This window comes from Suricata suricatta, chromosome 1 (assembly GCF_006229205.1).
Source record: "Suricata suricatta isolate VVHF042 chromosome 1, meerkat_22Aug2017_6uvM2_HiC, whole genome shotgun sequence".
Taxonomy (NCBI): Eukaryota; Metazoa; Chordata; class Mammalia; order Carnivora; family Herpestidae; genus Suricata; species Suricata suricatta.
The window spans coordinates 177,720-190,578 of record NC_043700.1 but is presented as its reverse complement, the minus strand read 5'-3'; the positions used below and the strand labels follow the sequence as shown (position 1 = coordinate 190,578).

At 57.2% G+C, this 12,859-nt stretch overlaps 1 protein-coding gene across 2 annotated transcripts in view; it reads left to right on the top strand.

Annotated features, from left to right (window-relative positions):
• DLGAP2 (DLG associated protein 2) overlaps positions 1-12,859 on the top strand; it is a 648,525-nt gene that overhangs the window by 538,651 nt on the left and 97,015 nt on the right. For both annotated transcript variants that reach the window (XM_029933318.1, XM_029933322.1), the window contains one exon: positions 3,677-4,746. In XM_029933318.1, coding sequence (XP_029789178.1) covers positions 3,677-4,746 — 1,070 coding nt within the window. The remainder of the gene's footprint in view (positions 1-3,676; positions 4,747-12,859) is intronic.

The following is a 12,859-nucleotide window of genomic DNA, read 5'->3' as shown; positions in this document are numbered from 1 at the left end:
CGCTGGCCGTCGCTCCCGGGTACGGTGAGTCCTGCCCCTGACTCCTTCGGGATCTGTGAGACCATGCCCCGGCGTCACAGGGTATATCCGCGTCTGCCGGCCTGGCCAGGTGGCAGTCCGGAGCCTACAGAGGGGACATTTGAATCCCTGTCTGGCACTGGCCATTTGGCAGATGTTTGGCAGCAGGTGATGTTTCCTTATGTCAGTCACCCAGAGAGTTGGTTAGAAGTGATCCGGGAGAGGCCTGGCATCTCTTCAGTTGTTTCCTGTTTCCTAGTCGCCCCCGGGGGTCTGTTTGGCGTCCGCTGTTGGGTGGGTGGCTCTCTGAGGTCTGGGTGTCCCTGACCCCAAGGCAGGTGGCACCTCCCAGGTGAGGAGCTGCTAGTCAGGAGCAGGAAGCAGTCCCAGGATGAGCACTGGATGGGGACAGGTGGCCGGGGCTGGCTGACTGGCCTGGACTGAGGCTGGAGTTGCCGGGGGAGGGGCCGGGCCAGCTTAGGAGCAAGGGGGCAGCAGACAGCTTCCTTCCTGAGGAGTCTCGTCCTGCCTTGAGGATGACACACAGCGGGCGCCGTCTCCCCCGGGGTCGTCTGACCTGCGGGCATCTTGCAGGGTCCACGCTGCCTGGGAAGGGGCCCACAGAGCAATGATTGGAGACTGCGGTTGTTCCGTTTGGTTAGGGCAGCATGCTTCGCCGGCAACCAGGGGCCGGAGCGAGGGCCTGGCCGGCCCACCCAGTCAGCACATGGTCTCCAGCCTGAGCTCCGGGCTGGCACACAGCCTGCTCTCGAGCTGGCCACCCCGGGGGCAGCTTGGATGCGGGCTGACAAATGAGGACTCAGTGAGCCGCTAAGGGTGAGCTGCTGAGCAGGGAGGAGCTGGCTGGCATGCGTGCGGGGAAGCGAGGGAGGGAATGAGGAGGAGGGCAGGCAGGCAGGAGGCCGCTGCGGCAGCCCCGGTGACAGGGACTCAGGGTCTGAGCCGGGGCAGGGAGAAGGTGGGAGCACGTGCCAGCCCTGGAGAGCACAGCCAGGGGAGAGCCGGCAGGTCTGCCCCTGGGACTTGCCAGCCCCTGGCAGCCTTCCCAGGACAGCCAGCAGAAGGTGCCTGACCACCCCGCACAGGGCCTCAGCAGTCCCTGCACCCTGATGTCCTTGTGGGGGAGGTGGCAGGGGTTGTGGAGAGGGATGCGGCCCGGGTCCATCCAGGGAGCCAGCTCGTCCCCGTTTTCCCAGGACAGAGGGCTGTCTGTGCTCTTCCAGCGGGGTGAGGAGGCTGGGGCCCTCAGATCCCCTCTGGGCTCAACCCATAGGCTCTCTCCGCAGTGCTCATTCACATGCCCCTCCCACCTGTTTCCTGTGGGAGTCAGCTTCCAGATCTGTCTCCTGCATCTGTTACCTGCATATTATGTAGTGTATGTGCATGTATGGATACATGCTTGACATATACACAGGATATATGCACATTGCATGCTGTAATAGAGTCTGTGTTTCCTGCATGCATTACATACATATTATATACATATCAATGGATGGATACATTATATATGCTATATATGTATATTATATACTAGGTCTATTTCCTGCATAAATCATATGCATATTAAGCATTATTTATTATATGTGTATATAGCACATATAGATATATGCATTATATATACATACCATATATGCATATTTTATACTAGACTATTTCTTGCACATATTATATGAATATTATATAGCATATATGGATATATATTATATATGCATGATATGTATGCATATTATAAACTGTAACAGAGTATATTTCCTGCATATACTACACATACATTTATATACATATATACGGACATTATATATACTGTATATGCATATTACATACTAATATGTATTCTGCATATTATATGCATATTAGTATATGCATACCGTATGAATATATGCATTTTATATACACCATATATGCCTATTTATACTAGACTCTCTTTCCTTCATATGAATATTATATGCAATATGAATATATATGGATATGTGCATTAATACACATGCTATATATGCATATTGGATATTGTAATAGTCTATATTTCTTGCATATGTGATATATGTACATTACATACATATATTTACAGATAGATTCATCGTATATACATACTATATATGCATATTATATACTGTAATAGAGTTTGTGTTTCCTACATGGGTTATATGCAGATTTTACCATGTACATATTATGTATGTGTACATGAACTATACATAACATATGCATATTACTATAACAGTCTTTATTTCCCACCTATAATATGCATATTCTATACCCGATACACATGTATTATATACCCGATACATATGTATGTCATATATTTTAACAGTTGGGCGACCTTCAGTAGCAAACTCTGAACTGGGTCTGAAACAGAAACTCAGGGTCAGGAGGAAGCAGGGATGAAGAGAGCTGCTCTGAGGACTCCTGGGGTCCAATCACATAGCATTAACACACCCAGAACTTTGCAGATGCTGACCCCAGAGCATTTAAAAGGATGATAGTTACAACAAAGCAACACTGACACGGATGGCACCACAGAGCGTCCACCTCCGGGCACCGGCGTGTCCTCCTCCCCTGTTGCTTTGCCAGCATCTTGTCTCCCTGTCACACGGAACAAGCAGAAGCACAGGGAGCGTGGCTGGCCCACCTGACTGACGCTTGCCATCACACACCACGTGGTGGCAGACCTGTGGCCTGAACCTGAACAGTTCTCGGTCCCCATGTCCACAGCACGCAGCCGCCTGCCCAGCAAAGGCCAGTCCCCTCCAAGGGGCGACTGCCAACCACTTATCCGTGAACGGTACTGCATCTCACATAATCAAATCACTTTTCCTGTCCTGGTAGAATGTTATAGTTCAAAGCCAAGTAGCTGAAATGAAAGGTTAGGACATCCTGGTTTAGTCCCCGTTTTGAAGGATGGCCTCGAGAAAGCCACCTCCTCTCCCCTGAGCAGCAAGGACGTGGCTTTAGACCATTCTGGAGTAATACATGAGTCGTATCACAAGAGCCTGCTGACCAGTATTACTAATTAAATAGCAGATGTTACTTTTGACACTTCTGAAACTGAACCACAACACTCAAATCTAATTGAAATGTAACTCATTTTGCCCCCAAATGGTTGATTTGTTTAGTAGAACAAAGTCTTGCTGCCCAGAGATCTGATGAATCTCCCAGACCATATATACTTGTGGTTGCAGAACAACAATTAGGAATATCAGAGTTTACACTTCTTATTTTTTAAATTTTTTTAATATTTAATTTTGAGAGAGAGAGAGAGAGAGAGAGAGAGTGAGTGCAAGCAGGGGAGGGGCAGAGAGAGAGGGAGACACATAATCTGAAGCAGGTTCCAGGCTCTGAGCTGTCAGCACAGAGCCCGACTCGGGGCTCAAACCCAGAGACCGTGATATCATGACCTGAGCCGAAGTTGGAAGCTTAACCGACTGAGCCACCCAGGCGCCCAGAGACTTTATGCCTCTTAATAGCCTCCTACTTTGGAGCCTTCAGTGTGGTATAAGCAAAAGTGATTCCCCTCTTCAGTGCCCCAAAGTGACCCCTGACTATGGGATAAAATAGTTCCCGCGTAGGGGGTCCAATATTTACTTTTCCAACACGTAAACGAGGATGGCGGCTGACCCAGCTCTGTGTGCTCTCTCAACAGACCAGCAGTACTCATGGTCCCCGACGCCGCACTTCAATGAGGGGAGGTACTCGCCGGCGCCCAGGAACATGAAGGGGCTGCCCGGGGGCCGGGCGCCCGCCCCGCTGTGCTCCGCGCACACCTGCGGCCTGGCGGCGCCCGAGGACTGCGAGCACGCGCACGAGCACCTGCACCGCGCACAGGACGCGAGGCAGCCCTACCTGCTCAGCCCGGTGGACGGCTGCCCGCTGGACCAGCACCGCTGCTCGCCCGGCAGCTCGGTTCACTCGGAGTGCGTGATGATGCCCCTGGTGCTGGGCGACCACGTGTCCAGCAGCACCTTCCCCCGGATGCACTACAGCTCGCACTACGACGCCAGAGACGACTGCGCCATGCCGCACGCCGGCGCCAGGGCCAACCGCATCCCCGCCAACCTGCTGGACCAGTTCGAGAAGCAGGGGCCGCTGCACAGGGACGGCTTCCACACGCTGCAGTACCAGCGGACGTCCGCGGCCGCGGGGCAGCGCGGCGAGAGCCCGGGCAGGATACGGCACCTGGTGCACTCCGTGCAGAAGCTCTTCACCAAGTCCCACTCGCTCGAGGGCCCCTCCAAGGGCCACGTCAACGGAACCAAGGGTGACGGCCGCGTGGAGGACCACCACCACGCCCACCACCCCAAGCACGGCAAGCGGAGTAAAAGCAAGGAGCGGAAGCCCGAGGGCAAGGCCCGGGCGGGCGCCGGCAGCTGGTGGAGCTCCGACGACAACCTGGACAGTGACAGCACCTGCCGCACGTCCAGCGTGGCCAACAGGCACCACGTGGACCACGTCTCCCACTGCTACCCCGAGGTGCTCCCGGGCCCCTTCGGGGACCTGTCCCTGAAGACGTCCAAGAGCAACAACGACGTCAAGTGCTCGGCCTGCGAGGGCCTGACGGTGACACCCGAGGCCAAGTACCTGAAGCGGAGCTCCTGGTCCACGCTCACCGTGAGCCAGGCCAAGGAGGCCTATCGCAAGAGCTCACTCAACCTGGACAAGCCACTGCTGCCCCGGGACACCAAGCCCGCGCTCAGGCCGTGCCACTTCCTGCAGGTGAGTGGGCTGGGGCGGGCCAGGGGCCGGAGGGGACGGCCCCACTACGGAGCAGGTCTTCCTGGTCCATCCCCCCCCCCCCCCACCAAGGTGTCCTGCGCCGTGCATGGCCCCGACCCCCCACCGGAGAGGAGCGCCGCTGGGCACGGCCGGGCACACGCGTCCGCCCCCCTGGGCCAGCCGCTAGGGCGGGCAGAGGCACACCTGGCAGAGGGCGGAGGTGGGGGCCGCTCACGCGGGACGTGCCCGTGTGGTGCCCCCTGCGTGCCTGCCTCCTCCTCACAGCATCCCTGACCCGCCACTTCCAGCTAGGGGGCGCCGGCTTCCTTTCCAGCACCTCCCAGTCCCTTCCACCGGCTAGTGAGCGCTTAGAGCTCAAAAGGCGGAGCGACACCCCTTGTGTTCCCCTCCTGGTCCCTTGTGCGCCCAGAGAGACCTGACCCTAGATGAGGGACTCTGGCGGACGCCCGCGGGGCACCAGGCAGCGGACTCCCGGAGCAGGCGGACGACCGGGAGGGGGTGGGGGGCTTATTTCTGGCAGGGAAGTGCTGACCAGACGGCCCTCGGGCATGCCGACTCCAAGACGCAAGCTGGCAGCGGGGTGAGGTGCTGCGGGCAGCGCCGCAGGATGACCCAGCTCGACCCAGCTCGGCTGGCGGGCAGCGCACCCCCGGCCCTGCACAATGTAGGATGTTTGCTGCCCGTCTAAGGGAACACGAGATAGATTCGTGCTTTGCTCCAGTGCAGTCTCCCACTCTTCTCTGTGCGCCTTCCGGAAACTTCCCCGTGAGCTGCGGCTCCGGTGTTCGGGCCCCTGGGTGTCGGCCTCCAGGAGCTGCCCCTTTCCGGTCATGTCTCCTGCCCCATGTCCTCCGCGGTGCCTCACACCCTGGGCGCCTCCTGCCCTTCACCAAACATCCTTTTCTCTGTCTGCCGACTGTTGCTTTTAGTTTGGTTTAATTATGGGCAGTATGAGATCCTGTAAGGACGGGTGTATAACTGGGAGCCCCCCACCCCCCGCTCGCTCACCACCGCCCTTCAGGAAGGCTGGTTCCGGCGGTCTTGTCCTGCCCACAGCCCCTGCCCGCTGGGCGGGCGGAAGGGGATGCCCACGTGCCAGACAAGCGTTCTTGCATCCCCATAAAGGATCCGCACCACGAGATACGGGCTCTTTCTTTAGAAGCACAGCCGCGATACCATCATGAGACGTCAGAAGTGACAATGGTGCGCTGGCCTCGCCCACCCACTCACAGCTCCATCCTCCCGAGGTCCCTGGTCTCTTTGTAGTGGTTGGGTCTTGGGCCAGATAAGGGACTACCTGCAAACCCATTCATCCGTCTCTTAAAAGCCCATTGGTTCCTCCTCCCTTTTCTCCCTCTTTCCTTGCAGTGTGTGTGTGTGTGTGTGTGTTCTGTCGAGGAACCAGCTCTGAGGAAATGGGGTCCCTCAGCCTTGGTTCTGTCTGCGCCAGCCTCACGGTGTAGATGCAGGTGCATGTACCTGTCTCCCCTCCCCTCCTCCCCCCACACACGGTCTGTCTGCGCGTGTGCTTATCCATCCCAGTCCTCAGCTGTCCCCGTCCCTCCCAGAGCCTCCCCAGCCAGTGCTGCACAGGTAAGAGTGAGCGGGGGCTGCCCCACCCAAGTTCCAGACGCTGGGACACGCGGTCCTGACACAAATGTGTGGCGGGTGGCAAGGAGGACTGGGCCTTCCAGAAGCTGTGTCTCAGTGCACAGACCTGCACCCTCTGCTGCAGCAGAGGTGGGCTGGGGGAGGGACAGCACCCTCTAGAGGACGCAGTTCAGCACCTCCCTTCCCTGCCCCTGTCACCGTGGGTCACGAGAGCGAATATGATGGTGACCTCACAAGCAATGTCCATCTGCCCAGGCCGTCTGTCATGCACGGTGTCACAGACCCGTGTGCAGCCCACATACAGGCCTCCCCGCGGACAAGTGACTCCCTGGACCCTGGGGAGCCGGCTTCTTTCCAGCCGCAACTGGGGAAGCGGAGGCATTTGTCTTCGGACCCTGCAGAATAAACCAGGAACAAGAAGGGAGGAGTAAGTGCTTACAAGTGCTGCTCACATCCGCTCCCCCTGCAAGCCAGGCAGGCATGGAGTGGGGAGGGCGCTGCTTTCCTCCCTCCAGTCCGTACAGATGTGGAGTTTGTGCCAGAGGAAGGCTCTTTGTGTTGTAAGTAGGTCGAAGCAGGCCACAGACAGAAAGAAAATTAGGTGCATCTTATCCTCTGAAACAGCTCTTGTTTTCCTCTCTTCTGCCTCCACACACAAAGCATCTAAGGTCAAACTTCTCATGAATGTCATGTTGACTGGGGGCTGACGGCCACCCTGAGCTCAGGCAGCCCTCTGTGAGCAGAGGGGGTGGTCCTGGGGGAGGGCAGACTGCCAGGTGCACCTGTCTTCCCCGGGCGGGAATGTGGGCCTGGCCCTCCCGTGGCTCCGTGACCCCAGACCCGCGGCTGCAACGCCCCCACTGCCCCTCCCCTCCCAAGCTCCCCCTTCCACCCCCTCTTCCTCTCGTGGGTGTCTTCACCCCGCCTGTGGGTCCCTGCTGGTGAATCAGTGGCCTTGGAGATTTGGTGGCTGTGTGTCTGGCGTCTAGACAGGAAACACTTGCATATTTTCGCGTTGGAAGCAATCAGAGAAAAGTAGCAGGAGAATGAAGTGTGGGTCATCTGCGCACGGCTGGGGAGCACCTCAGACTCTCTTTCCCAAAGCTGGAGGTCCAGCCTCCAGATAAAAGTTCAGTGGGAAGATCAAGCATGCACACAAAAGTACTTGTTAAAAATGCCACGTTTCCCACGGGGGGCTCAATCCGTTAAGCATCAGACTTCAGCTCAGGTCATGATACTGCAGTTCCTGGGTTCGAGCCCCACGTGGAGCTCAGAGCCTGGGGCCTGCTTTGGATTCTGTGTGTCCTCCTCTCTCTGCCCCTCCCCTACTTGTGCTCTGTCTGTCTTTGTCTCAAAAATAAATAAACATTAAAAATATTTTAATGCCACATTTCCCAGTTGCATTTGTTTCTGGGTCCTGTTACATGGTCTGGAGAAACTACCCATCTTTTTCCAAGGAGAGCCCGTTTATTGTTTCTTTGTCAAGCATTTGAAAGGGGTCTCCACACCGGCCATTGGCTTCCACCGGATTGGAGGAGAAAGATCCACTGTAACCAAGGGCTGGGGGCCACACTCACTTGTCAGGACTTGCCCGCCCCGGACCCCCCTCCCGAGCCGCTGCAGCATCTGCCTGTCTCCCACACCACTCACCTCTGTCCTTGCCCCTCGGTCTCTGCTCATCTGCTCAGCGGCTGTGACCTGTGGGCGCGACAGGCCGCAGGCTTGGAGGTGGCAGACCCCCCAGCCTGTGGCCGGGCCCTGATGCATCACAGAGACCCCGCGTAGGGGGAGAGGGGCACCTGTCCTGCAACGTCTTGGAGGATGCTTGGGAGCCATGAAAGGAAGCTGCCCAGTGTCACCTAACAAGAGGATGGTGAGCCCGCACCAGAGGGTGATGCGCCCCTGGCCCCGCATCCTCACGGGACACCTGCCTCTTCAGGAAAGCGGAATTCCAACAGGCTTTGCAGAGGCCCTTCGGTTCTGCTAGGAGCACAGCTGGTGCGGCCGGCGGGAGGAGCCTGAGTCCGCCACTCTGCCCTCAGCGTGTGTGCCCCGCGGTGCCGGGGAAGGGCGGCGTGTGCCCACCGCCTTATGGGGTTGCTGGGGTCATGTGACCACCCCTACAACCAGTCCCCGCCCCCCACGACTGTCCCCTGCGACCCACCACTGCAGGGAACGGTTTGGCATCGTGGCCACACTGCAGTGTCGGTTGTTTGGGCCACTTTTACAAGCTGGTGAGCTGTGTCCCTGGTAACGTGCGCTCCATGCTGGTGTCTGTCGCCCCCACATCCCTGTGAAAATGGCTGATCCCCCTGCCAAGCCCTCCCCATCACCTGCCTCTTACAGGGTTTCCGTGGGCTTCCTGGCCCACTCCCCCAGGTGGCCAGATCTCACGCATGTGGCAGTCGCTACGGCAGCGATGTGTCACTCCTGGCCCATGCAGTGTCCCTGTGACCCAGCTGGCGAGTCTGGGAGCAGCAGCATCCTCTGCGAAGGGTTCACCTGGAGGGCTGCTTCCTGATGGGCCGTCGGTGCTGCCCCCCAGGAGGTGGGAGGCAGAGGGACCCCCAGGAGGCAGGGTCCTGAGGACCACAGAACCCAAGCGGGAAAGAGCCATGCAGCACATCCCACCATCGCCCTCGGGGCAGGAATAACGAGTGACAGCCCCACAGAAAGGCCACGAGCACCGGCTCCCTTCCTACCTGGAATCGTCCCGTGCCGCAGTGACCAGCTTCCAGGAAGTGTTTGTTGAGATGAATTCTTGGCGGAAGGAAGTTGGGATTCCAAGTGTTTGCCGGCCTGAGGCTGATCTCATGTCGGTCAGAGTCTGCAGTTAGATTAACAGTAAAGTACAAGTCCTCGAAGATGGCGGGTCACTGGGTGAACCGACACAGTGGCCTGAGTGAGCATTGTTTCATCCAGGTTTACACTTAGGGGTGACATCACCCACATGACACGTGGTCATTATGGTGAAGAGCAGGGGTGACTGAGGGGAGGCCCAGGGGCCTCAGGCTCCTTAGGTTCAGAGGTGACTCTTGGTGCAGCCCCACTGGACAGTGAGGTCCCTGTCTCTTCTGCCTCCCTCACCAGCCTCCCTCAGCCTGGCCGTCATGTTTCCTAGGAGAAGGCATCTGGATCGGTGGCCACAGGCAGCACGCTGGCAGTCACTGAGTGAGCGAGGGGGTGCTGAGCCCCGCCCTCGGGGCAGCATGATTTCAGGCGGGACTGGAGCCCGGCCAGCGGCCCATGACCCCCGGCCACGTCTTGCTTCTTTCTGTCTGTCTTCTGTCCTGGTCTTGAAGAAACAGAAACTGCTGTGGCCTGAGGAAAATGAGCTCAGCAACTGAACGGTGGCACAGAGGAAAACGCGCCACACGGAGTAACCAGAGGAAAGGCAGCCCCCAGCCCCGCTAATGAAACCTGGGTCCATGGCTGGTCTGGGCGGCATCGCCACCGCCTCGCCTGGCGGGATGCACACGGCCCAGCGCGGCGGCATCCCAGCCTCCGGCCTCTCTGCGGCTGACGGTGGGCCGACGCCCAGCCGGACGGCGCTCTCCTGTGGGGTAGCCTGGCCTCTGCCCACTGGCCCCCAGCAGTGCCGCCATCTTGGAGACCCAAACATCTCCAGTTGTTGCCACATGTCCCAGAGGGAAAGCCTCCCCTGCCTCCAGCTGAGAACCATCCAGGTGACCAAGCGGCATGAGGCAGACGGGCTTGGGGTCCTCACGAGTCCGCTCTCTCCCCTGGCTGGTGACCAAGCACGGGCTCCCCGTGCACCACCTCCCTGCACCCTGCGTCCCCAACATTGTGACGACCTCCCCACCTTCTCTGCACACTCCTCGCGCTGAGGACGCATCCACGTAGTTGTTCCAACAGCTTTCCTGCCCATAACAATGGCTCATGAACTCATGAAAACAAGTGTCCTGTTGATAACAACTTTCATAATGTCCCCTTGGCTGTTCTAAACTGAACTTATACACTGTGATCTACACACACTACTTGATACACGTCTGTCTTTGTGTGCCCGGACTCTAACATAACGGAGAAAGAAAAGGAGGATTGCTTTAAAAAGAAAGCATAACACCTAATGGCAAGCGTGCTCAGAATGCAGTGCTCCAAAATGGGCTCCCAGCTGAAGACTCGCCCTAATTTAGGGCTCCCTGTCCAATGGCAGGGGCCCTCATAGGCACCCGGATTTGCCCGCCTGCTGGGGTTTTGGGAAATGGTAAATAATTCTTGGTGAAACATCAAACCAAAGATCTCCCCTCCCTTGATTTTCACAGTTAGTCACATCCTAAAAAATTCATTGTTCATTAAAACTGTGCACACGCACGTGTGAACACACACACCCTTTGATTTACATACAACACAGGGTCAGATCTGAGGCTTCAGTAACTGTAGACAGGACAAGAGACATTCAAAATCATCCCGGACATGAGCCAGGTCTTCAATGGGTGGGATTGCGTCATGCTTTCCCCAAAACTAGCATCTCTGGCCCAGGGTGCTGTGATGCGCTCCAAGTGTGTGACTGTCACCACTGTCCCAGATTTCCATGATGGCCCCGGAGACCGCCCCACTTAGAGCTGTGGAAACCAGCCTCAGAAGCCCAGCTGTCTTGCTCTCAACGACACCCCCAGGGACTAAGTTCCTGGTCTGCATTTAAAACAAAAAACATGAATGAAGAGGACATTTCCCTGTGGGACACACAGCGTCCGACGCTATTTTCCTTCCTTGGTTTCAACAACTGACACAGAACGTTATTCAGAACCCTGGGTCCTTTCACCCGCCTCTTGCCGCTTGAAAGGAAGGGAGGATGCTTTAATACGTGGCACAGAAGTGTCCTTACAGCAGAAACAGGAGGCCCCGAAATGCTCCCGAGGTCAACCTCATCAACCTCAGAAATGGCAAACCTCCCTCCTTGTCACGTGCAGGTGGGTAATCGGTCCCTAAATGCAGCCAACACTGCAGTTGGATTTGCAGAGGCTGGGGTGCTGGGGACCGCCGCCAGTGCCTTCCCTCACTGGGGACCATGAAGGCGTGTGACGTTTGGGGAAGGACACATGGCCACTCTTGCCCACCTCCTGCAGGTGTTTGATGCTATAACACATGAGGAAGTTTTTTAATATATTTTTTGAGAGAGGGAGGGAGGGAGAGCATAAGTGGGGGAGGGGCAGAGAGAGGGGCAGAGGACCCAAAGCAGCTCCTGACTGCTGACAGCAGTGACCCCAACACGGGGCTCAGACTCACAAAGCATGAGATCACCATCTGAGCTGAAGTCGGACACATAACCAACTAAAGCACCCAGGTGCTTCAAGGACTGATTTTTTTCTTAAATTAAAAATAAGTTATTTTCTATTCTAACAGCAATATATGTTCCAAGCGGGCAATCTGGAAAATACCAGAATAATGAGAACCAAGGAGCCCACAGTCACTCTCCCAGGGATGACGGCCACTCCACATTCTCCCAGCTGTGTCTCCATGCATAATGCAGGCGGGTCTATTTTTACAGTATAAGAAAAATTGCAGACTGTATTTTAAAAACTGCTTTCTTTCTTCCCCATGAACTTCTTCCCATGGCTAAATACATGTTCCTCTGCACAGTTATTTTGAGGGTGGAGCAGAAGGCATTGCATGATCATGGTAAGTACTGAAGCTGCCTCCTATGGGATGCTGTCGGCACTTCGTCTTTACCGTAGTGGCTAATTCACTAACTCCCAGCACGGAATCTGACAGTCTGCAGACACCTCCACAGAAGCCACTCGCTGGGCCAGACAGCGTGAAGAGGCTGAGGTCTTCAGCCATCCTGCCTGTGGACACAGTCTCATGTCCGCCTGGACCCGTGTGAGGACCAGCACACAGCCCGGGCTTACAGGAGCTTAGCGAGGCTCCCTGGAAAGGCTGAAGAGGCCGCCCAGCCAAGCGTTGTTCTGCAGCCGTGGGGCTGGCCTGTGTGGGTCCCCAGCCACAGAGCGCTGCACGATCAGAGCTGAGTGACAACCGGAAGGCTCCTGTCCTGCGGGGGCCACCCCTTGTCACAGCGCCAGGGTCTGCTCCGCTGCCTGCTCCTGCCGCCGTTCCATAAGCCTCCCGCAAGCCCGAGCCCTTTCAGAAGCACAAACGTGCAGACAGGACCCGTGGTCGCCACCAGCCCCGGCGGCTGTCCAGACGCCTGTGGAGTTCACAGGGACCGCGGCTGCTGTCCCGTCCCGGGCCGTCTGTGCGAGGCGCCATGTGCCGGAGCGATGTGTCAGGTGTTTGAAGGACCTGAAGGAGGTGCTCCCAGCTGCGCGGGCTGCTGCTCCGACCTGCGTTGGGGAGCCGCGGGGTGCGCCGCGCAGAATGGACGCTCGGGGGCGCCCCACCCGGGGCGGCAGGGACCGGTGCCCGGCAGCGACAGCAGGCACCGTTAGTCTGGACTCATGCTCCGGAGGAGGGAGGCTCAGGTCCCAGGTGTGGCAGGCGGGTTCCGAGGTGCCCACGT